The sequence below is a fragment of the Pinus tabuliformis genome, chromosome 3_1 (assembly GCF_031772625.1).
Source record: "Pinus tabuliformis cultivar Carrire ecotype Pingquan chromosome 3_1, CPIR1, whole genome shotgun sequence".
Classification (NCBI taxonomy): Eukaryota; Viridiplantae; Streptophyta; class Pinopsida; order Pinales; family Pinaceae; genus Pinus; species Pinus tabuliformis.
In genome coordinates, this window is record NC_142301.1 from 9,630,646 (window position 1) to 9,652,166 (window position 21,521).

Consider the following 21,521-nt stretch of genomic DNA (forward strand, 5'->3'; position numbering starts at 1 on the left):
GGTAGAACCTTAGTATATCTACTTATGCTTGATGTCGGGATGGAGTGGACCTTCGTGAGTGCTTTGTTCCATGATTACGGGTCCCACTGATGCCTCTAGGTTTCCCTTAGTATTGATCAGAAGTCCCTAACTACTTTGACTTGGCTTGTTACCACGTAGAGTAAAGCCATAATAAATAAATAAAAATTAAATAAAATAAAAAAAATCAATGCAATGTAATGTTAGCCTTTTAAATCGGACAAAAAAATAAAAAATAATAACAACAAAATAAAAATAACCTTATAAAAATAATAATAATAATAATAAATGATTCATAGTATTGAGAACCCATGGTATTTATGTGGAAAATAGTCTATTTAAAGGGGGAAATTAAACGAGCCTAGATCCATCTTAACTCCAGATCTACCAAGCACTAAGAGATCAAATATCCTTAATGATTAATAATTAATTTTATTTTTTAATTAATTTATTTTTTTATGTAATTTCAAATAGTCAAAATGTTTTAATTAATAATTATATTAGATATCATTTTGGGATTCAACTGCGTTAAGTAAGTCATTCATCTATGTGATTCATTTCACTAGTTTCAATGCCACTTCTTCACCCCTTTGAGCATCACCCGATGCAATGAGTGCTAAGTCGACTATTCAAAAATCATGAGAAATTAGTCAGTTACGACTACCTCTCATGGAAATGGTCATAGATAAATGACTTACTTAATGCAGTTGAATCCCAAAATCATATCTAATATAATGCATTTCGAAAACCCCTCAATACCTAAATTCAAAAGAGTGAAGGGAACTCTACTTGAATGGTTCATGAGGCATAATACTTGCTAAGGTTTTGCAAATGGGGTAGCAAGCTAAGTGAGCTTGATTGTGGGGAAAACTCCATAGTTAAGCGCGCTTGAGCCAAAGACGATTTGGGATGGGTGACCTCCCGGGAAGTCGTGGTTACTGGGTGCAAGCCCCAGAAGTGATGATTGACGCTTTGTGATTCATTTCACTAGTTTCAATCCCACTTCTTCACCCTTGTGAGCATCACCCGATGAGTGCTAAGTGGACTATTCAAAAATCATGAGAAATTAGTCAATTATGACTACCTCTCATGGAAATGGTCATAGATGAACGACTTACTTAACGTAGTTGAATCCCAAAACGATATCTAATGTAATGTAATGAGAAAACCCCTCAATACTTAATAATTCTAGTTATAATTTTATTTTTATTTTTATTTTCATTTTTTTTCCCCCTGGAAAAATCCGTAATTTTTCATTAATATAGAAAAAATTACATATTGTAGATGTTGTTGCATATGCTTTATCTGAGTCACCGCGGACTGTCACAAAAAAACTATGATCTAGATACACCACGCAAGGCAATCTATCATAATATCAGCTGTGAAAAAAAGTTATATGCCTGTATAATCCTGTACATAAGCCACTCAGGGCTCTTTCAATATGTTATTCTATATATGTCGGTATATATACAAAGATTTTCATTTTTTTTTTAACAAAAAAACAGATATTTTCAAGGACCAAGGTCGCCCTGATAGTGCTAGTCTATATATGGCCGATGATAATATTGGTATTCACTTGTCCCCCTCTGCTCTTGTATCACCCATTCTCCTCTGGGTAATATCGCGACCTCCTTGGATAGTTGGTCAGCACTGCAGTTATGCTCCCTGTAAATGTGAATGCAAGAGATATGGTTAAATTCTGCCTTGAAGATATTCACTTCATTTATAATATTGATGAGTGTGTGAGAGTGACATGCAGAGATGCCATTGAACCAGTTTATGATAATCTTTGAGTCCCCAAAAATATTAAGATTGATGCACTGGTGTCCCAAGGAGAAATGTAATAAATGACGGAGGGTAATGAGCTCCGCAAAATTATTGGTTCCGACTCCTAATCCCATCTTGACTTTATAGTGATTATGTTCACTGATATACAATATGAAGCCACCACCACAGCCCTGTTGATTAGCTGCACCATCGAAGAAGGCCCAGGGAGTACTCTTGTCAATACAGGGTGGGGGATGTACACGGCGTTCTCTAGGTGGGGGAGGGTCTGGAAATTCGTTATAGGCCGAGATAATACCAGCCTCTATGCGAGGCCAACATGCTGGCCTATTATAAAAAATGAAGCGTATTTTCATTTTTTTGTAATTTAATTGATTCAAAATATTTAGATAACATAACATGACATTACAACATTTCCTCCACACTAAACTAGAGTGAACCTATTAACACAATAATTAATAATTTCTATTTTTATTATTATTTAATTTAATCGAATCAAAATATTTTAATTAATAATTATATTTTATTTTTATTTTTTTATATAAACTGAATCAAAACATTTAAATGACATAATATAACATAACATAAAATCAAAATCTTTAAATAATATAAGGCTTCTTTTGTATGGAGATGACTTATTTTGATTGCTAAATTCGCTCTTGGTTTGCAAGAGCATTTACTATCCCTTGAGCATTTTTGTAGAATGGTGGGGATGCAAGTCAATATTAGCAAAACGAAAGTAATGGTTTTCTCTAAAAAAAGAAAACATAACCAACATAAGTTCTACTTTGAAGGCAACATTTTGGAAGAAGTTGCGGATTACAAATACCTCGGAATTGACTTCAACAAAAATCTAAGTTAGGTGGTTGTAGAAAGAAAAGAATTTTGGGGGGTTGGAAAACATTTTGTGCTTTTCAAAATGGTGTAGAGAGGCAGAGTGATTCCGATGATTCTCTATGGTTGTGAACTGTGGGCCATCAGTACATTTGACATGCTGATCCAGGTGGATATTGGTGGCCACCTGCCAAGTCCACCTGGACCCCCACCATTGTCTTTCTCAGCATTTTCAGTTTCCTTAATTGTAGCACAACTTACTATTTTTAGCAGTTTTTTTGGGTACTGAACTTCCGGAGCCGTTTTGAGGCCCTAAACGACGTTTTTTGGGGAATCCGGGGGCAACACCAGTCCATGGAAGGGACTGGCATGGACTGGTGTTGCCCGTTCCAACAATGATAGTGCTCGGATAGATCTTTCTAATGAGCTATTGTACGCGTCAAACGGAGATCATATGCCAAAGTTACGACCCCGGGAAGTTGATGTACCAACTTACCCCCAAACGGAGCCCACAGTTTGGCGTTTCATCTCCTAGGGTTAGGTTTTGGAATGTTAAGGGTTTTTCCATTGTTTCTCAACAATAAATAGGACTTCGAACCTCATTGTAACACAGTTCAGAGGCATGTAGCCATCACATCTCTTCTCAGAGATAAGCTACCATCACCCTAGCTAGTTTATTTCCATTTCTGTCTGTAAGCATATTTTAGTATTTTCCATTAATGAAATGAAGTATTATTTCCGCTGCATCTTTGTGTATATGGTTATCTCTGTAATTTGTTGCGTTCCTGTTAAAATCCGGATCAGTGGTATCAGAGCGGTCTGCTTTTTCTCTGTTTTTCTTTGCATGTCCCCAACAAGGTCGGGATATAAGGAGTTAGGGCTTGAACTGGTTGAACCTTTGCAAGACCAGCCTCGCAAATCCCGACGGCCTCCCATGGCGGACGAGAAGAAAGACGAGGGGGCAGGAGATCCCATCAAAATCTTGCTCGAAGAAGCGCTCGAGCGGCAACGGAACGCGATGATGGACAGCTTTGCGCAGATCCTTCAGCGGCTACCCAGAAGCGGCGCATCGGCTTCCAGCAGCTCCTCTGGAAACACCACACCCTTTAAGGTACAAGTTAATTTTGAAATCCCCATATTCGAGGGTCAGATAGACGCCGATGCCGTAGATAAATGGTTAAATCTGCTAGAGGGTTATTTTTCTGTTCATGAATTTTCGAGTCGGGAAAAGATTGTTTTTGCTCTTCTCAAAGCAGCCCCCCACGTCAAGGACTAGTGGGAAACCTACTGCGAGCAGAAGGATGAAAGTACTGGCTCACTATTTTCAGCCGCACCCACCTGGGATTCGTTCCGGGATGCCATCAAGGAGCAGTACTACCCTGTCGGAAGCTATGAGGATGAATACATAAAGTGGACCACGCTGCGGCAGGGAAGGGACCAAGACGTGCCGGAGTTCACCAATCTTTTCCATACCCTTCGCACAAAGTTGGGTATCAAGGATTCGGAGCAACATTTGATACTCAAATACCGTGGCTGCCTGCACAAGTACATCCAGGAAGAAATACAGTTCCTAAACATCCCCTCGCTCGGCGCAGCATACCGGTATGCCGTCAAGGTCGAGCAGAAGTTTAAACAAAAGAAGCGAGACTTTGGATCTGCGAATCCAAAGCAGGGGAAAGGTGCCCCTAAACCACAGAACAAAGGACAAAGCCAAGGCGGGACAGCCCAAGACAACCAGCCGAAGCTGCAAGCAAAGAGCAACGCCGCGAAGCCGAGAAAGGACACTGGAAAATGGTGCGAGTTCCATAAGAGCTCCACTCACAACACAAGTGAGTGTCGGGCCAAGCAGTCACTGGTGGCTGAGCTAAAGGTTTCAGAATCAGATGCATGTTCCGACTCTGAGTCAGAACCCGATAAGGGGTATGAAAAAGGGAAGCAGATCATTGATGCGGATCCCAGCGCCACTGTTGCTACCGCAAAGATCCAGAAAAATGAACCCGAAGATCCAGAGGAGGAGGAGCGTCTCTTCCACTCCCAGATGTGGGTAAAGGGCTCCCCGATACAGTTCATTGTTGATAGCGGGAGTCAAAAGAACCTCATTTCGGCAGAGGTCGTGAAGCGGTTGGGCTTACCGACCACAGCACATCCACAACCATACACCATTGGGTGGCTTCACCAAGGGCGAGATCTTCGCGTGAGCCAGCAATGTCGCCTTCCATACAACATCAAGCCCTTCACGGATGAGGTATTGTGTGACATTGCTCCCCTTGAAGTTTGTGATGTATTACTAGGACAACCATACTTGTGGAAGCGACATGCTGTGTATGAATCAAGGCCCCGTGCTGTTATTATTACATTGGGAAATAAGTTGTTCAGGATACCAGAGGTAGCACCACCTGCCGCCATCTCTTTGATTACTGCAAAACAATGCAGTAAGATCATTTCCAAAACCAGGAAATTTGTTTTCCTGATGATACGCCCTCAAGGGAAGAAGAAGACAGTGGCCGCGGCCTCCAAACGGGGTCCCTCTGCACGGCAGCTACAGATGGACAAGATTGTGGAGGAGTACGAAGACATCTTCACCTCCCCGGCAGGGGTTCCTCTGCACTGTCAAGTCAAGCACTCCATCGATCTGACCCCAGGTGCGCCGCTACCCAATGGACCAATTTATCGGCGCTCCGTTCTGGAGAACAATGAAATCAAGAGGCAGATTCAGGAGCTCCTGCAGAAAGGTCACATCCGTCCGAGTTCTTCGCCCTGTGGGAGCCCGATAGTGTTGGTACAGAAGAAGGATGGGACGTGGAGACTCTGTATTGACTATCGGGCGCTGAACAAGATCACTGTCCGTAATAGGTACCCGATCCCGCGGATTGATGACCTCCTAGACCAACTAAAGGGGGCAAAATATTTCAGCAAGATCGATCTGAAGTCAGGATATCACCAGGTACCAATTGAACCCTCAGATGTGTGGAAGACTGCCTTCAAATCCAAGGAGGGCCTCTTCGAATGGTTGGTCATGCCTTTCGGATTGACGAATGCTCCTGCAACCTTTATGAGGCTAATGGATGACATCTTGCGGCCATTCACCAACTCCTTTGTAGTAGTATACTTGGATGACATTCTGATCTTCAGCCAGAGTTGGGAAGAGCACCTCCAACACATCCGACAGGTTCTCCAAACACTGCGGCAACACAAGCTATGTGCCAATTTGGAGAAATGCACTTTTGGCATGACCGAGGTTTAGTATCTGGGATACATCATTGATGAACAGGGGGTGCATGTCGATCCAGCCAAGGTCCAAGTCATTCGGGATTGGCCCTCTCCAACCACTCTAACAGAGCTCCGCAGCTTTCTAGGTCTTGCCAACTTCTACCGCAGGTTTGTGTTGGGATTTTCTCATATTTCTTGGCCCTTGAGTCAAGTCACCAAGGGCGGGGCGAAAGCAAAATTCTTTTGGTCTGAATCTCAACAGAAGGCATTCAGGGAGTTGAAGGATCGCCTCTGCACGGCACCAGTGCTCGCGTTACCAGATTTACAACAACCATTTGAGGTCGAGACAGATGCCTCTGACTATGCTATTGGGGCAGTCCTTACTCAACATGGACATCCAGTGGCATATCACAGTGAAACACTTTCAGACACAGTCCGGAAGTACCCCACTTATGATAAAGAGATGTATTCCATTGTACAGGCCTGCCGACAATGGAAGCATTACATTTTGGGGAAGGAAACGGTCATCCACACAGACCACCGACCTCTGCAGTTCATACAGACCCAAGGGAAATTGCAGAATGATCGCCATCAGAAGTGGTCTACATACCTGCAACAGTTTCACTTGAATATCAAGTATAAAAAGGGCAGCACCAATAATGTTGCAGATTGCCTCAGTCGACCACCGATCATGGCGCTAACCACCGTGCTCAACTCTTGCGGGCACGAGACTTCTGATTGGCCACTTCTCTACAAAAGCGACCCAGAATTCGGCCACACATACCAGACACTCTTGGAGGGTCGGCAGGTTGCAGATTTTCACCTCCAAGATGCCCTATTATGCCACCTCGGTCACCTTTGTGTTCCTTCAAGCGAGCGTGCCAAGATGATTTGGGAAGCACACTACAGTCGGGCTGCTGGGCATTTCGGGGTCGAGAAAACAGTGGCAGTACTGCAAAACTATTTCTATTGGCCGAATCTTCGACAGGATGTTGGGAAGTACATCCGATCATGTACTGCCTGTGCCATTGCCAAACCGACCATTAAGAAGCAAGGCCTCTATACCCCGTTGCCTACCCCTAGTCGACCTTGGGAATCCATCTCCATGGATTACATGTCAGGCCTTCCTTCCACTAAGCATGGAAATGACTGTGTTTTTGTGGTCGTCGACAGGTTCTCAAAGATGGCCATTATGATGGCCTGCAAGAAGAATATCACAGCAGAAGCCACTGCTAAACTCTTCTTTGAACGAGTGTGGGTGCACTTTGGGATCCCACAGTCTATCATCTCAGATCGGGACAGTCGGTTTCTCAGCACCTTTTGGTCCAGTCTCTGGTCAATGCTGGACACCAAACTCACGAAGTCCACAGCCTTCCATCCTCAAACTGATGGCCAGACAGAGGTTGTCAATAGGATGATTGTGCACATTCTGCGCATGTATAACTCAAAGCATCCACGCACATGGGACGAGAGCCTCCCCTACGTTCAGCACAGCTACAACCGAGCTCTTCACAGCTCCACTGGCCATAGCCCTTTTCAGGTGGGTTTGGGATTCCAGCCACTATGCCCCATTGATGTGGCCATGCCACTTGCAGCTACTCACATGAATTCAGCTCATGTCCAGTCCGAAACAGATAAGGCCACCAGCTTCATTGAGCGCATCCAACATATTCGCCAGCAGGTCCATGACATTCTTGAGAAATCAAATGCCAAGTACAAGCAGCGACATGATCAACATCGGGTGCCACACAAGTTTAGGTGGGCGACAAAGTCTGGTTGCATTTGCAAAAGGAACGCCTTACTGGAGCCTATCGGAAATTGAGACCACTCCGATATGGTCCTTACACCATTACTAAGGCTATGGGAGACAATGCATTTGAGCTCAGCATTCCCCCATTCCTTGGCCTGCACCCAGTATTCAATGTGGACCGCCTTCGGCCATACTTTCCACCATTGCTAGACACATCCGACATTGCAGAACAGCTCAAACCCACAGAATTAAATCCAGATTGCATGGAACAAGCTGCAACTGATCGGATCATGGACACACAGATCAAGAACACTCGCCAACAGAATATCCAACTGTATCGAGTTGTCAAAGCGGGCCAACTCCTTCAGCAGGGCAAGTGGCTCACCAGGGAACAAGTTCAGCAGAAGTTTCCTCATCTCATGGAGGAGCTCAACGCAATGGGGACCATTGCTTCCTAAGGGGGGAGGAATGATCCAGGTGGATATTGGTGGCCACCTGCCAAGTCCACCTGGACCCCCACCATTGTCTTTCTCAGCATTTTCAGTTTCCTTAATTGTAGCACAACTTACTATTTTTAGCAGTTTTTTTGGGTCCTGAACTTCTAGAGCCGTTTTGAGGCCCTAAACGACGTTTTTTGTTCCAACAACAATGATAGTGCTCGGATAGATCTTTCTAATGAGCTATTGTACGCGTCAAACGGAGATCATATGCCAAAGTTACGACCCCGGGAAGTTGATGTACCAACTTACCCCCAAACGGGGCCCACAGTTTGGCGTTTCATCTCCTAGGGTTAGGTTTTGGAATGTTAAGGGTTTTTCCATTGTTTCTCAACAATAAATAGGCCTTCGAGCCTCATTGTAACACAGTTCAGAGGCATGTAGCCATCACATCTCTTCTCAGAGATAAGCTACCATCGCCCTAGCTAGTTTATTTCCATTTCTGTCTGTAAGCATATTTCAGTATTTTCCATTAATGAAATGAAGTATTATTTCCGCTGCATCTTTGTGTATATGGTTATCTCTGTAATTTGTTGCGTTCCTGTTTAAATCCGGATCAGTGGTATCAGAGCGGTCTGCTTTTTCTCTGTTTTTCTTTGCATGTCCCCAACAAGGTCGGGATATAAGGAGTTAGGGCTTGAACTGGTTGAACCTTTGCAAGACCAGCCTCGCAAATCCCGACGGCCTCCCATGGCGGACGAGAAGAAAGACGAGGGGGCAGGAGATCCCATCAAAATCTTGCTCGAAGAAGCGCTCGAGCGACAACGGAACGCGATGATGGACAACTTTGCGCAGATCCTTCAGCGGCTACCCAGAAGCGGCGCATCAGCTTCCAGCAGCTCCTCTGGAAACGCCACACCCTTTAAGGTACAAGTTAATTTTGAAATCCCCATATTCGAGGGTCAGATAGACGCCGATGCCGTAGATAAATGGTTAAATATGCTAGAGGGTTATTTTTCTGTTCATGAATTTTCGAGTCGGGAAAAGATTGTTTTTGCTCTTCTCAAAGCAGCCCCCCACGTCAAGGACTGGTGGGAAACCTACTGCGAACAGAAGGATGAAAGTACTGGCTCACTATTTTCAGCCGCACCCACCTGGGATTCGTTCCGGGATGCCATCAAGGAGCAGTACTACCCTGTCGGAAGCTATGAGGATGAATACATAAAGTGGACCACGCTGCGGCAGGGAAGGGACCAAGACGTGCCGGAGTTCACCAATCTTTTCCATACCCTTCGCACAAAGTTGGGTATCAAGGATTCGGAGCAACATTTGATACTCAAATACCGTGGCTGCCTGCACAAGTACATCCAGGAAGAAATACAGTTCCTAAACATCCCCTCGCTCGGCGCAGCATACCGGTATGCCGTCAAGGTCGAGCAGAAGTTTAAACAAAAGAAGCGAGACTTTGGATCTGCGAATCCAAAGCAGGGGAAAGGTGCCCCTAAACCACAGAACAAAGGACAAAGCCAAGGCGGGACAACCCAAGACAACCAGCCGAAGCTGCAAGCAAAGAGCAACGCCGCGAAGCCGAGAAAGGACACTGGAAAATGGTGCGAGTTCCATAAGAGCTCCACTCACAACACAAGTGAGTGTCGGGCCAAGCAGTCACTGGTGGCTGAGCTAAAGGTTTCAGAATCAGATGCATGTTCCGACTCTGAGTCAGAACCCGATAAGGGGTATGAAAAAGGGAAGCAGATCATTGATGCGGATCCCAGCGCCACTGTTGCTACCGCAAAGATCCAGAAAAATGAACCCGAAGATCCAGAGGAGGAGGAGCGTCTCTTCCACTCCCAGATGTGGGTAAAGGGCTCCCCGATACAGTTCATTGTTGATAGCGGGAGTCAAAAGAACCTCATTTCGGCAGAGGTCGTGAAGCGGTTGGGCTTACCGACCACAGCACATCCACAACCATACACCATTGGGTGGCTTCACCAAGGGCGAGATCTTCGCGTGAGCCAGCAGTGTCGCCTTCCATACAACATCAAGCCCTTCACGGATGAGGTATTGTGTGACATTGCTCCCCTTGAAGTTTGTGATGTATTACTAGGACAACCATACTTGTGGAAGCGACATGCTGTGTATGAATCAAGGCCCCGTGCTGTTATTATTACATTGGGAAATAAGTTGTTCAGGATACCAGAGGTAGCACCACCTGTCGCCATCTCTTTGATTACTGCAAAACAATGCAGTAAGATCATTTCCAAAACCAGGAAATTTGTTTTCCTGATGATACGCCCTCAAGGGAAGAAGAAGACAGTGGCCGCGGCCTCCAAACGGGGTCCCTCTGCACGGCAGCTACAGATGGACAAGATTGTGGAGGAGTACGAAGACATCTTCACCTCCCCGGCAGGGGTTCCTCTGCACTGTCAAGTCAAGCACTCCATCGATCTGACCCCAGGTGCGCCGCTACCCAATGGACCAATTTATCGGCGCTCCGTTCTGGAGAACAATGAAATCAAGAGGCAGATTCAGGAGCTCCTGCAGAAAGGTCACATCCGTCCGAGTTCTTCGCCCTGTGGGAGCCCGATAGTGTTGGTACAGAAGAAGGATGGGACGTGGAGACTCTGTATTGACTATCGGGCGCTGAACAAGATCACTGTCCGTAATAGGTACCCGATCCCGCGGATTGATGACCTCCTAGACCAACTAAAGGGGGCGAAATATTTCAGCAAGATCGATCTGAAGTCAGGATATCACCAGGTACCAATTGAACCCTCAGATGTGTGGAAGACTGCCTTCAAATCCAAGGAGGGCCTCTTCGAATGGTTGGTCATGCCTTTCGGATTGACGAATGCTCCTGCAACCTTTATGAGGCTAATGGATGACATCTTGCGGCCATTCACCAACTCCTTTGTAGTAGTATACTTGGATGACATTCTGATCTTCAACCAGAGTTGGGAAGAGCACCTCCAACACATCCGACAGGTTCTCCAAACACTGCGGCAACACAAGCTATGTGCCAATTTGGAGAAATGCACTTTTGGCATGACCGAGGTTCAGTATCTGGGATACATCATTGATGAACAGGGGGTGCATGTCGATCCAGCCAAGGTCCAAGTCATTCGGGATTGGCCCTCTCCAACCACTCTAACAGAGCTCCGCAGCTTTCTAGGTCTTGCCAACTTCTACCGCAGGTTTGTGTTGGGATTTTCTCATATTTCTTGGCCCTTGAGTCAAGTCACCAAGGGCGGGGCGAAAGCAAAATTCTTTTGGTCTGAATCTCAACAGAAGGCATTCAGGGAGTTGAAGGATCGCCTCTGCATGGCACCAGTGCTCGCGTTACCAGATTTACAACAACCATTTGAGGTCGAGACAGATGCCTCTGACTATGCTATTGGGGCAGTCCTTACTCAACATGGACATCCAGTGGCATATCACAGTGAAACACTTTCAGACACAGTCTGGAAGTACCCCACTTATGATAAAGAGATGTATTCCATTGTACAGGCCTGCCGACAATGGAAGCATTACATTTTGGGGAAGGAAACGGTCATCCACACAGACCACCGACCTCTGCAGTTCATACAGACCCAAGGGAAATTGCAGAATGATCGCCATCAGAAGTGGTCTACATACCTGCAACAGTTTCACTTGAATATCAAGTATAAAAAGGGCAGCACCAATAATGTTGCAGATTGCCTCAGTCGACCACCGATCATGGCGCTAACCATCGTGCTCAACTCTTGCGGGCACGAGACTTCTGATTGGCCACTTCTCTACAAAAGCGACCCAGAATTCGGCCACACATACCAGACACTCTTGGAGGGTCGGCAGGTTGCAGATTTTCACCTCCAAGATGCCCTATTATGCCACCTCGGTCACCTTTGTGTTCCTTCAAGCGAGCGTGCCAAGATGATTTGGGAAGCACACTACAGTCGGGCTGCTGGGCATTTCGGGGTCGAGAAAACAGTGGCAGTACTGCAAAACTATTTCTATTGGCCGAATCTTCGACATGATGTTGGGAAGTACATCCGATCATGTACTGCCTGTGCCATTGCCAAACCGACCATTAAGAAGCAAGGCCTCTACACCCCGTTGCCTACCCCTAGTCGACCTTGGGAATCCATCTCCATGGATTACATGTCAGGCCTTCCTTCCACTAAGCATGGAAATGACTGTGTTTTTGTGGTCGTCGACAGGTTCTCAAAGATGGCCATTATGATGGCCTGCAAGAAGAATATCACAGCAGAAGCCACTGCTAAACTCTTCTTTGAACGAGTGTGGGTGCACTTTGGGATCCCACAGTCTATCATCTCAGATCGGGACAGTCGGTTTCTCAGCACCTTTTGGTCCAGTCTCTGGTCAATGCTGGACACCAAACTCACGAAGTCCACAGCCTTCCATCCTCAAACTGATGGCCAGACAGAGGTTGTCAACAGGATGATTGTGCACATTCTGCGCATGTATAACTCAAAGCATCCACGCACATGGGACGAGAGCCTCCCCTACGTTCAGCACAGCTACAACCGAGCTCTTCACAGCTCCACTGGCCATAGCCCTTTTCAGGTGGGTTTGGGATTCCAGCCACTATGCCCCATTGATGTGGCCATGCCACTTGCAGCTACTCACATGAATTCAGCTCATGTCCAGTCCGAAACAGATAAGGCCACCAGCTTCATTGAGCGCATCCAACATATTCGCCAGCAGGTCCATGACATTCTTGAGAAATCAAATGCCAAGTACAAGTAGCGACATGATCAAGATCGGGTGCCACACAAGTTTCAGGTGGGCGACAAAGTCTGGTTGCATTTGCAAAAGGAACGCCTTACTGGAGCCTATCGGAAATTGAGACCACTCTGATATGGTCCTTACACCATTACTAAGGCTATGGGAGACAATGCATTTGAGCTCAGCATTCCCCCATTCCTTGGCCTGCACCCAGTATTCAATGTGGACCGCCTTCGGCCATACTTTCCACCATTGCTAGACACATCCGACATTGCAGAACAGCTCAAACCCACAGAATTAAATCCAGATTGCATGGAACAAGCTGCAACTGATTGGATCATGGACACACAGATCAAGAACACTCGCCAACAGAATATCCAACTGTATCGAGTTGTCAAAGCGGGCCAACTCCTTCAGCAGGGCAAGGGGCTCACCAGGGAACAAGTTCAGCAGAAGTTTCCTCATCTCATGGAGGAGCTCAATGCAATGGGGACCATTGCTTCCTAAGGGGGGAGGAATGATCCAGGTGGATATTGGTGGCCACCTGCCAAGTCCACCTGGACCCCCACCATTGTCTTTCTCAGCATTTTCAGTTTCCTTAATTGTAGCACAACTTACTATTTTTAGCAGTTTTTTTGGGTCCTGAACTTCCGGAGCCGTTTTGAGGCCCTAAACGACGTTTTTTGGGGAATCCAGGGGCAACACGAGTCCATGGAATGGACTGGTGTTGCCCGTTCCAACAATGATAGTGCTCGAATAGATCTTTCTAATGAGCTATTGTACGCGTCAAACAGAGATCATATGCCAAAGTTACGACCCCGGGAAGTTGATGTACCAACTTACCCCCAAACGGGGCCCACAGTTTGGCGTTTCATCTCCTAGGGTTAGGTTTTGGAATGTTAAGGGTTTTTCCATTGTTTCTCAACAATAAATAGGCCTTCGAGCCTCATTGTAACACAGTTCAGAGGCATGTAGCCATCACATCTCTTCTCAGAGATAAGCTACCATCGCCCTAGCTAGTTTATTTCCATTTCTGTCTGTAAGCATATTTTAGTATTTTCCATTAATGAAATGAAGTATTATTTCCGCTGCATCTTTGTGTATATGGTTATCTCTGTAATTTGTTGCGTTCCTGTTTAAATCCGGATCACATGCAATGGAAACAAATTGAGAAAATTTAGAAGCCTTTGACTACAAACAAATTCAAAATTAAAAGTGCAATTCCTTATGCTATATTGTTAAGTGAAATAGGGGCTGCTCCTATTGAAGCAATTGCTATGATGTGAATCATAAGGTATTTAAAAAAAATTGAGCAAATGGAAGATTGCATATGACCTAAGGTTGTCTTTAATGACATATTGTGCAAAAGAATTTTTTTTTGGATACAACAAAATAACAAATGGTTTAGTAGATGGGGTATTTGCTTGAATATGTGTCCCATAAATAGTAAAGAGATAAAAACTTTTGTTATGGATAAGTTCCACAAGCGTACTTGGGATAAGGAGTTGGGGAGAAAGAAAAGTACTATATTGAAGTGTTTAATCCCACTCAGAGTCATCAACAAAAAGTGTACATAGATGCCAATATTTATTGGAGAACGAAAATTCTTATTGCTCAATTAAGGACTAATTCTCAACAACTCTGTTGTGAAATAGGGCGCTGGAAAATGCCAAAAGAGGTGTGGGAGGAAAGAGTATGTATTTTTTGTTCTGCTAAAAAGTGGAAATAGAGACATAATTTGCCTCATAGAAACACATGAGCATGAAGGGTGCAAGACACCTTTGTTTGAAGGATACTGGAAGATGGCAGTGTGGAACAAGGCAGCAGGGAATGGCAAAGGGCACGGGGGTATCATGGTTTTAGTAAAGGAGAAAGAAGGTCATCTCATTCAGTTAGAAAAAGAAGACTCAAATAAGCAATTCATTTGGTTCAAAATATCAGAAAATGGAAACCACATCAGAATTGCAGCATGCTATTTTGCGCCACAGGTCTCAAAAATCTACAAAGGTAGAGGGCTTGACCACAAAGATCCATTTGCAGCTTTAAAAGCGGATATTGCAACATATTCTCAGCTAGGTGAAGTCCTTATAGTGGGTGATTTCAATGCTAGGACTGCAAGTGAGCAAGCTAGCATTCTTTGTTGTAAAGATGATTGTGACCCTATTTGGCTTACAGAAGAAAGCAATCATCAGTGGGAAAGAATTCGGAGGACAAGGGCTGCAATCTCTTTGGTGAACAATTGCTTACTCTATGTGGGGCCTTTGATTTAGTCATTTGTAATGGCTTGACTAGATGGGCAAAGTCTGGTAATTTCACTTGCAATACTTACAATGGAGCAAGTGTGGTAGATTATGTAATTTGCTCGCATGGTTTGTGTGAGAAAATGGACGAAGTTCTGGTTGGAGATCAGCTGTGGGATTTGAAATCAGATCACAAGCCAATTTATTTATGTTTCTCTTGGATTGGAAAGAAACAATTAGAGTCAAAAATTTAGCATGTCCAACAAAATCTCCCACAGGGCAGAATTCTTTTGACCCCAGAAAATTGTAATACCTTCAAAATGACGTTAGAGAGGCTCTTTGAGAAGGAGAAAATTACAATTCACAGCCTTCATAGTCATGAATTAACACATTTAATTCAATGCGCACTTGCAAAGTGCAAAAGAAAAAAAATTAAGAAGTCTGAAACAAATTGCTTTCCGGTTAATGCTTGGTTTGACGAGGAATGCAAAAAGGCAAGGAGAATCTGGAAAGAGTCAAACAAGGACAACATAAAGCTCAAATCTTACAAGCATTTATTAAGCAAGAAAAAGGCTGATTTCATGGTTTCAAGGAGGGAAGAACTTCCATGGGAAAAATAATCCCAAATTATTTTGGAAGGAGCTCCAACCGAAAAAGATACAAATTGGAAATAATATTATAGCTTCTAAATGGTTTGACTATGCAAGACAACTCTATGAGCAGGTTCCCAAGGTTGACCCTCCCCCCTTGGTCAACACAGATACTAAACTCTTCACGGTACAAGAGGTAGAGATGGGTATCAAGAAGTTGGGTGTTGGAAAAGCAAAAGACTTAGCTGAAATCCAAGCAGAATATCTAAAGTGGGGCTCAAAGATCCTTGCACCTCACATTACAAAAATCTTCAACAACATCATACAACAAGGGCTCCCCACAGATTGGACAACTAGTCTGGCAATACCTCTTTTCAAGCGCGGTGACATCAATAATCCCTCCAATTATAGGACCATCATGATAAACCCTTTGTTTGCAAAGCTATTTGGAAGCATGTTAGAAAACAAAATTAGCAAGTGGGCAGAAGAAAGAAATAAGCGTGCTAAAGGGCAAGCAGGTTTTAGACCTAAGCATTCAACAGTTGATCATTGCATAACTTTAAGGCACATCATTGAAAAAGTTTGGGAGAATAAGGAAGAAGTCTTTTGTTGCTTTGTTGATTTCAGAAAAGCGTTTGACTCGGTTCCTAGGGATAAACTTTGGCAAAGAATGGAGGAACTTGGGGTTCCTAAACATTTGAGAGCAGCTGTGCATAGGCTGTATGAAGAGGTGAAAGTCAAAATTAGAACTTCGACAGGGATTTCTGAAAGTTTTAGAAGCGATATCGGGGTCAAGCAAGGTTACCCACTGTCTCCTACCCTTTTTGGTTTATATATCGACAAGCTTGAGGAGTCGTTAAATTCGCAAGGGGGTGATGGTATCTATTTGTGCAAGTTTGTTATAAGGCTTCTTTTGTATGCAGATGACCTTATTCTGATTGCTAAATCGGCGCTTGGCTTGCAAGAGCACTTACCATCCCTTGAGCATTTTTGTAGAAGTGTGGGGATGCAAGTCAATATCAGCAAAACGAAAGTAGTGGTCTTTTCTAAGAAAAGAAAACATAACCAACATAAGTTCTACTTTGAAGGCAACATTCTGGAAGAAGTTGCGGAATACAAATACCTCAGAGTTGACTTCAACAAAAATCTAAGCTGGAATGGTTGTAGAAAGAAAAGATTTTTGGGGGGTTGGAAAGCATTTTATGCTTTTCAAAATAGGTGTAGAGAGGCAGAGTTATGGGACTGGAAGACCACTCAAACTCTTTTTGGGCTTCTAGTGATTCCAGTGATTCTATATGGTTGTGAACTGTGGGCTAGCAGTACTTCCGACATGCAGTGGAGACAAATTGAGAAAATTCAGAAGCGTTTGATTACAAACAAATTTAAGATTAAAAGTGCAGCGCCTTATGATATCTTGTTAAGTGAAACAGGGGCTGCTCTTATTGAAGCAATTGCTATGGTGCGAGTCATAAGTTATTTAAAAAAAATTGAGCAAATGGAAGAGGGTAGATGGCCTAAGGTTGTCTTTAATGATAGATTGTGCAAGAGCAAAAAAACTTGGATGCAACAAAATAACAAATGGTTTAGTAAATGGGATATTTGCTTGAATGCGTGCCCCATAAACAGCAAAGAGATAAAAGCTTTTGTTATGGAAAAGTTCCACAAATGTACTTGGGAGAAGGAGCTAGGAAGAAAGAAAAATTACTATATTGAAGTGTTTAATCCCACTCATAATCATCAACCAAAAGCATACATAGAGGCCAATATCTCTTGGAGAGCCAAAATTCTTATTGCTCAGTTAAGGACTAATTCTCATCAACTCCGTTGTGAAACAGGGCGCTGGAAAAGGCCAAAGGAAGTGTGGGAGGAAAGGGTATGCATTTTTTGTTCTTTCGGAAAAGTGGAAACAGAAAAACATTTCATTTTAGAATGTGAGGCCTTCAAAGACAACAGGGAAAGTTATGCAGATACGCTGGTAGCTAGCTCTTGGGATAATCTATTTAACGAGGGGTTTGTCGAGAAGACGAGAGCATTTATTGTGAAGCTTCACAAAAAAAGGACCGAATACATCAAGCAGATGAAAAGGCAATCTGTCCCATAGGCTATCTTTAGCCTCGTGGACGTTAAAATAATTTCTTTCTTTCTTTCTTTCTTTCATTTTAGAATGCGAGGCCTTCAAAGGCAACAGGGAAAGTTATGCAGATATTCTGACAGCTAGCTCTTGGGATAATCTATTTAGCGAGGAATTTGTCGAAAAGCTGGGAGTGTTTATTGTGAGACTTCACAAGAAAAGACCAAATACATTAGCCACATGAAAAAGCAATCTGTCCCATAGACTCTCTTTAACATCGTGAACGTTAAAATAATTTTCTTTTTTTCTTTCTTTCTTACAATATAACTTTCATATTAAACTTATGCACACTCTCCACACCCAATGAACTAAAATAATGCATAAGCAAAAAAATAATAATATTTTTTTTTTTTTTAAAGTAAACCATCCTTTCTATAAACTTTAAGTAATTTTTAAGTAATTCAGCCTTTCTATAAACTTTAAGTAAAACCATAAATAAAATCCAGATAATTAACTAAGCACATGCAAAAACATTTTTTCAATATTTATTTCTCATTTTAACGATTCAAAATTTCTATGGTCTAGGCATCAACTCGCCTCGTTGACATTATCCATTGAACAATTCAAAATCTCTATAACACCGTCTAGATTGTCGAATTACTCCTAAATATACGTGTAATATGACAATCATATAATCTAAAATAAATAAGTGGCCGGCTTATAATTACGTAATTATAAACTTATTTCGGCCACTGAGTCTAGTTGCCTGCAGATTGCTACCTTAGTGCGGAGGGAAGGGGAGGTCAGGCATCCATGGCAATTGCCACAGCAGCCGCCGCAGCGGCGCTCTCCAGCAACCAGGGAAGACGCTCTCCCCGGCAGAATCAAGTATGCATTTATACTCACTGCAAATTCTTTATATTAAGGCTTTTGGCCTCTCAATTGGATTTCATTTGAGGTTCGCTACTGCTTGATTTCATTTTTTAGAATTTCAAGGGTTCTCTTCTACTTGAGATGCTAATTAACTGAAATGAAAAAAAATCTTATACTCTTGCACAATGCAATAGGCTATTCAATTTTTTTCACTTGGCTGACTAGAAAGCAACGACTTTCTTTCAAGTGTAGAGGACAACATATAAACAACGATACAAGTGCAGGTTCTGGCAAAAGGCCTCATTGAAAAGAAGAATATATGTATTCAAAGAGAACTAACTTCATAAGGTTAAGAATGGTGTATATGAAAACCTGGACATGTCTATATTTGGGCTTCATAAAATCTTCGCTGAGCCTTTTCTTTTTGATTCCAAGATGATAAAAAAATCCCCCTTTTTTTTTTTGAAAATAAGTGATAATCAAGATTTCTCTTTCTATACGCTAGGTTTTGTTGTAGCTCTTTTAGATGAAATACTACCGATTATTACATCGGAGGCTTTTAACCACGCTAGCGTGATGGATTCGGGTTCTGTTTCTCATAATATAGCTATGGTATATGATCTACATGTTAGGTTTTTTATTACATCAAAATCCGCGGTCATTAGTAAACTTCCAAACCATTATTATTACCTTTTTTTAAGTGGTCTCAGGGTGGATCCCAGAGTCCCAGAGTGGTGGTTAGTTTCCTAGTGTGAAAATCCAACACCCCCTCCAAAGCAAATCGTGGAATCGAACCTGGGGCCAAGGCTCTGATACCATGTTAAGGGTATTGAATTACTCACAAATTTGTGTAAAAGTATATAGAAAGCCTCCATTATATAGCAATGGAGGATAACTACGATAATTGGGTACATGCAAGTCTCTACGTGAGCTTACAACTCACCATACTTAACTCATAAGAAAATGAAGCATTGGAAAAGACAAACTCCAACACCACATACATAAATTTGTAGGAAAGGTTGGATATGGATCATGATACGGTTGGGATACAATAGTTGTTAAAAAATATACAAATATGTATTTTACATTATACTAAATATATATAATATCAAATAGAAGGTGATGTTGAGACGAGAAGGGCTGTCTGGTTTTAGGGTTATAAAATGGTAGGAGCCTCTTGCCGACCTTTCGATGCTTCTGTTGGGAAGTGCTGTTAGGAACCTGATCCGAAACGGATCCACAATGAACATTGAACAGTTTGATGTCTTAGCTCAATGCAAAACACTTGACAAAACTAGAAGATTGGCTATAGAAGTGAAGCTTGGGGCTATGAAGTTCATAATGAGGTTAAAGGATGTATATGATAGTGTAAGGGCCTACGTTAGTTAATCTGCTATCATTCATCTCCAAAGTGCTGTGCTTCCATTTGAAGCACCACAGTATAAAAATGAAAGGAACCTTGCACATGAAAGCTGCCAGCCAAAGGCAAAGGGAGAGAAAGAGCATTGCATATTTGGAGCAGAAGAGCTGGGGATGCTTGGCCTTCCAACTGATCCCAACAAGCCAACACTGCCTATAAACTTTTGCACACTGACAGAGAAGGGATTCTTTGGTAGAGGAGAGAGGGAATGCATGAAAACAATTCTTGAGTTTGTAATCTTTGATGTTCTAGAGAGCCTAAACACCATTCCAATTCTACAATTGCCAGGAAATATAGCCTGAGCATACTCATTCGGTGTTGGAGATTTTTCTTTGCGTTTTGCTCCAGGTAATCTTTGTGTCTATGGTCTATAATTGTTGTGTGATTGATGTTCTTCATCTACTTGTTTAGTTTCGAATCAGGACACACTTAGTCTACCCTTGTATCTACTTGATAGGTGTTTCCTTGTACCAGAGCTGATATGAGAATGATGATCATTTGATACACTTTGGGAGGGTTGGCACACCTCTTCTTGATGATGACGTTGTGCTCTAGGGTTGCCACATCACCCATGCAAACCCTAGGATGATTCTTGGATTTTTGATGATGACATCTTGGTTGGGGGGTTGTGGGTTCGAGATGCACCCATTCACTATGATGAGATGTCTTGGGGTGAGGAACACTCTTGGACCTTTTTTGCCACCTTGCTTGATGGAGATGCTTCTTAGATGAGGATTATGTCATGTTAGGGGGCTATTTCTCCACACACGTGGAAAAAGGATGTCATTTTATTATGTTTTAACTTTTATCATTATGTGAAACCATCTTTAGGTCGACTTGTGACCTATTAGTCTTGTCAAATGCTTAAAGTGATTTTTTAGGGCTTCTGATTGTAAATTAAGGGAAATTCAACTTGGTTTCCTTCCCATAAATAGAGGGGAGTCAAATTGCCTTGGATCATTGTCACACAGTCATTTCTCTCTCTCGAAAAGAGTGTGCACTAGTTATCTTCTTTTCTCTTGAATTGAATGGCTAAGTAGAAGTGCGAATTGTCTTGGGGAAGATATGTTTTGCATGCAGAAGGCTTTCTATGGATTTATGAAGCGATACTTTCTTGAATAGTGTAAGTTTAATGCTATTTTCTTCTGTTTTGCATGAAATTGCTGAAATTAGGGTTTGTCATACGCCATATTAAAAACTGCAACAACATTTATGAACTCTTGTTTCCTGTTCATTTATGCAAAACTTGTCGTCAAGTATCTGTCAAAGGGACTAGATTTGCACCCTTTGATCTTAAATCTCCTAAAGAAGAAAGTTGCCATGGTTTTAAAAGAGAAGTACCCTATCTGTCCAAGGTCTTCTTGCATAGACCTCGTCCTATCCATTGCCCAATTGACTGAAGGCACTATTCTTTGTGTGTTTATCAACTTATTTTTTCCATTTTATTTGATTTATGGTAAACTAAGGTTAGGGTTTGGCTAAATCTGCATTTTATAGCATAATTTCTCCTATATGTTATTCAATATTGTCCTTTAAGTACCAATCGCATCTATTAATGTTAAAAG

The 21,521-nt window shown here is 42.8% G+C and overlaps 1 protein-coding gene across 1 annotated transcript in view; it reads left to right on the forward strand.

The window, feature by feature from the left end:
- The first annotated feature begins 18,382 nt into the window (after window positions 1-18,382).
- LOC149185510 (Lactoylglutathione lyase / glyoxalase I family protein) overlaps window positions 18,383-21,521 on the forward strand; it is a 121,200-nt gene continuing 118,061 nt past the window's right edge. Inside the window, exon 1 of the mRNA XM_089410714.1 lies at window positions 18,383-18,551. Coding sequence (XP_089266840.1) covers window positions 18,477-18,551 — 75 coding nt within the window. The 5' untranslated portion in view covers window positions 18,383-18,476. The remainder of the gene's footprint in view (window positions 18,552-21,521) is intronic.